The 4,156-nt window shown below is 48.3% G+C and overlaps 1 protein-coding gene across 5 annotated transcripts in view; it reads left to right on the forward strand.

Annotated features, from left to right (window-relative positions):
* Window positions 1-3,748, forward strand: part of MCM7 (minichromosome maintenance complex component 7) — an 8,489-nt gene extending 4,741 nt beyond the window's left edge. For all 5 annotated transcript variants that reach the window (XM_003798864.3, XM_023518576.1, XM_023518575.1 and 2 more), the window contains exons 9-15: window positions 60-191; window positions 444-527; window positions 819-1,212; window positions 1,471-1,554; window positions 2,209-2,377; window positions 3,150-3,259; window positions 3,435-3,748. In XM_003798864.3, coding sequence (XP_003798912.1) covers window positions 60-191; window positions 444-527; window positions 819-1,212; window positions 1,471-1,554; window positions 2,209-2,377; window positions 3,150-3,259; window positions 3,435-3,636 — 1,175 coding nt within the window. In that variant the 3' untranslated portion in view covers window positions 3,637-3,748. The remainder of the gene's footprint in view (window positions 1-59; window positions 192-443; window positions 528-818; window positions 1,213-1,470; window positions 1,555-2,208; window positions 2,378-3,149; window positions 3,260-3,434) is intronic.
* The last annotated feature ends 408 nt before the right edge of the window (window positions 3,749-4,156 follow it).

Below are 4,156 nucleotides of genomic sequence, written 5' to 3' on the forward strand. Positions count from 1 at the left end.
CCTCTCAAGTAGCTGGGACACCCCCCCCCCCGAATATTCTAATTTTAACTTCCCTGTAGAGGAAGATTTCTATGAAAAATTGGCAGCTTCTATTGCCCCAGAGATATATGGGCATGAAGATGTGAAGAAGGCACTGTTACTTCTGCTAGTGGGAGGTGTGGACCAGTCTCCTCGAGGCATGAAAATCAGGGGTAAGAAAAAAGAATGAGGGAGAAACACAGGGTGGGTAGGTGAAGTCCTTTGTAAGGAAAAAAGATGCTATGGACAGGTAGCCCTATAGGTCACCAAATGAAAGTGGATCTTGCTTTCATGAGTACAGGAATGCTTAAGAGAATTAGAATGGGGTGTGAACAGAAAAGGAGACAGACCTCAAAGTGTTTTTCTCTGTTGCATAACTTGCATTAGGAGAGCAGTCATTGAGGAGCTTCCTTCCCTTCCTCCAGGCAACATCAATATCTGCCTGATGGGGGACCCTGGTGTGGCCAAGTCACAGCTCTTGTCTTATATCGATCGCTTGGCCCCTCGCAGTGAGTAACCGTATCCTGGGGGATATGAACAGAGGGGCTAGGATAGGACCACAGTGTTGTTTATTCAAAGGGTAGGGGTGGGAGGAGAAAGTAGTTGTTAGAGAGGGTTGGTGGCAGGAGAAGGGAGGTGCTGGCAGCACCCCATAGATCTTCACTTCTCTGGAAGGGCTGGAAAGGTGGAGCTATTCACTATAGGTCTCACTGGCCCTATCTTTGCATCCTTCCCTTATATTTTCTCTCTCCTTTGTTCCTCTCCTTCCTAACCATGTCTGCTCATGTCTTCTCTTCTAGGCCAATACACAACGGGGCGTGGCTCCTCAGGAGTGGGGCTTACAGCAGCTGTGCTGAGGGACTCTGTGACTGGAGAACTGACCTTAGAGGGTGGGGCCCTTGTGCTGGCTGACCAGGGTGTGTGCTGCATTGATGAGTTTGACAAGATGGCTGAGGCTGACCGCACAGCCATCCACGAGGTCATGGAGCAGCAAACTATCTCCATTGCCAAGGCGGGCATTCTTACCACACTAAATGCTCGCTGCTCCATCTTAGCTGCCGCCAATCCTGCCTACGGTCGCTATAACCCTCGCCGCAGTCTAGAGCAGAACATACAGCTCCCTGCTGCACTACTCTCCCGATTTGACCTTCTTTGGCTGATCCAGGACCGGCCTGACCGAGACAATGACCTACGGTGAATGAAGTTCAGCACCCAAAGAGACATCCCCTTTTAATCCTGTAGGGAGGGAAGTGAAGTCAGAAAATCAGTCCAATTCTTTGCTGGCAGGGGATGTTCCACAGTTAGTAGGGAAATGGTAGGGTGAGGCTGAAATGCTGATGAAGATTTCCCAGGAAAGTTTGTCCCGGTAATGCTGTAAGGAGGTGGTGGAGATAAGTGAAGCTGGCTGGTGGGTTGTATAACCCTAAAGTGTTCCTCCTTGCCTCTTCCCAGGTTGGCCCAGCATATCACCTATGTGCACCAGCATAGCCGGCAGCCCCCTGCCCAGTTTGAACCTTTGGACATGAAGCTCATGAGGTAGGAGAGCTGGGTGAAGGTGGGCGCACTTTAGGCAAGTTGCCTATGGCAGCGTCTTGGGGAACAAGTGTCTTTTTTTTTTTTTTTTTTGCTGTTTTTGGCCGGGGCTGGGTTTGAACCCACCACCTCCGGCATATGGGGGTCAGCGCCTTACTCCTTTGAGTCACAGGCACCACCCACAAGTGTCTCCTTAACAGCTTTTAGTCTAGGGTATATGTTTTTCACTACCATTCCTTCACACACACACACACACACACGCACACACTCACTCTCTCCTGCCCACACATGTCCTGAGCCAAAGAACAGTAAATCAAGGTGTCCTCAGAACCTGGCTTTCTCGCCACCACCACCACCTTGCTCCATAGCTATGTACATAAGTTGAGCATCCCTCATCCAACATCCATAACATTTTAGTGGCACAGTAAGTGGAAAATTTTACATCTGACCTTGTGACGGTCACAGTTGCGTAACTTTGTTTACTGCACAAAATTACTAAAAGTCTTCATTAACATTACCTTCAGGCTGTGTGTATAAGATATACATGAAATCCCAGTTTTATTAAATGAGGAACCTTTATGCAGAAAAAGACATGCCCATGTGTTCACATAGTTCCCCATTTCTTTTCTGTTTTCCCATGAACTTCCTCTCCCACAGACGGTACATAGCTATGTGCCGTGAGAAGCAGCCTGCAGTGCCAGAATCTCTGGCTGACTATATCACAGCAGCATATGTGGAAATGAGGCGAGAGGCTTGGGCTAGTAAGGATGCCACCTATACTTCTGCCCGGACCCTACTGGCCATTCTGCGACTTTCAACTGCTCTGGTGAGTACCAGGTACCTCTATTGCCAGGGCCTATCTCTTTTGACCCTTAATGAGCAATAGGACTTAATGTACTCTAATGGCCACCTCCTTCCCACTCCAGCCCTACCGGGGCTAAAGTGCTGACAGTGCAGATAGTGGTCCTCTCCGTGCTACCGCACTGTGGGTACTTGCTGCTCCAGTAGGGCACATGCAGCATTCATGGAGGAAAAGGCCTCTCCCTGTTTCTTAAACCACACTGAAGGGTGGATGGATTAATTTCACTCCCCGTGTCCTAGATCTTGTATTGTAAACCTTCATTTCTGTCCTTCCATCTTGGACCTTAGTCTGGGGGGCTCCAAAGTGCTGTTCGTGCAGGTAGTGTGATTACCTGACCTACTGCTGAGCTAGCACTTCCCGAGCCCCTGGGACACAACCTCTCTGCCATTCGCCTTCTTGGCTGAGCTCCCCAAGCTCAATCTGTCATGGTGGGGAGCCCAGTAGAGTTCAAAAGCATCTGGTCTCCCTCACAGGACAGCTGAACACCGGGACTGGCCAGTGTTGAGAGGCGGAGACTTGGGCAATTGCTGGACGCTGCCCTGGGCATTGCACTTGTCTCGGTCTGACAGTGCCGGCCCAACACTGCGGATATTGGGGGATAGGAGGGAGCTCTACTCTTTGTTTTGTGAGCAGGCAACACATGAGTTGCTCAGCCTTAAAGCTGAAATAAGGGACTTCCCTGACTTGGCTCCATTGCCCTCCTTCCGTCCCAATGTCTCCCCTACCTTCCCCTTAGGCACGTCTGCGAATGGTGGACACTGTGGAGAAGGAAGATGTGAATGAAGCAATAAGACTAATGGAAATGTCAAAGGATTCACTTTTAGGCGACAAGGGGCCAACAGCTAGGTGAGTGGTTTAATGAAGGATGAAATTAAGTCACCTTGACTTTCTTGAGCAGATCACATCTGCATCCATGTATATATGAGGTTGGCCTCAGAATTCTAACACAGACTGCCATTGTTCTTTGTTGATCTCCAGTGTTCTTTTTTGGACTGACCTTATATTCCCACTTTGCTTTCAGGACCCAGAGACCAGCAGATGTGATATTTGCCACTGTCCGAGAATTGGCCTCAGGGGGCCGAAGTGTCAGATTTTCTGAAGCAGAACAACGTTGCATATCTCGTGGCTTCACACCTGCCCAATTCCAGGCAGCTCTGGATGAATACGAAGAGTTAAATGTCTGGCAGGTCAATACTTCCAGGACACGGATTACTTTTGTCTGATTCCAACCTGCCTTTTCTAAAGGCTCAATGATGCCTCTTAAGGGAAGGAGGATCCCTCTTACCTATGCTGCACTTGTTCTTGCTAATAAAGTATTTGTAGATTGCCATGGTATTGTGGGGTTTTTAGGTTTCAGTCTTGTTCTACTAATAGTATTTGTAGAATGCCATGGTATTGTGGGGTTTTTAGGTTTCTGTTAGTCTTATTTCACCCATTCAGTGTATTTACCTGCCAGGCACCAATACAAACACTGAGTATGAGACAAGGAATATAAGTCCCATCTCCAGAGATGTTTGCACAGGGTTTCCCCTTTTTGAGCTCCCTTTCCCTACTTAGTCTCACCTACTTAACTACTTTTTGTCTGCCAGTTAGCCTCTGGGATGGCAGAGCCTCTCAGCTACTTTTTCTCTATTTATCAGTGTAGTACATGCAATAGTAATTGAGAGACCTCTCCTGGTAACTCATAGTTCCTATGGGATTGAGGCTTTAAACTGTGCCTAATAAAAATGTGTTTAATGGCTC

The sequence above is a fragment of the Otolemur garnettii genome, unplaced genomic scaffold, assembly GCF_000181295.1.
Source record: "Otolemur garnettii isolate 467f Iridium unplaced genomic scaffold, OtoGar3 scaffold00142, whole genome shotgun sequence".
Lineage (NCBI taxonomy): Eukaryota > Metazoa > Chordata > Mammalia > Primates > Galagidae > Otolemur > Otolemur garnettii.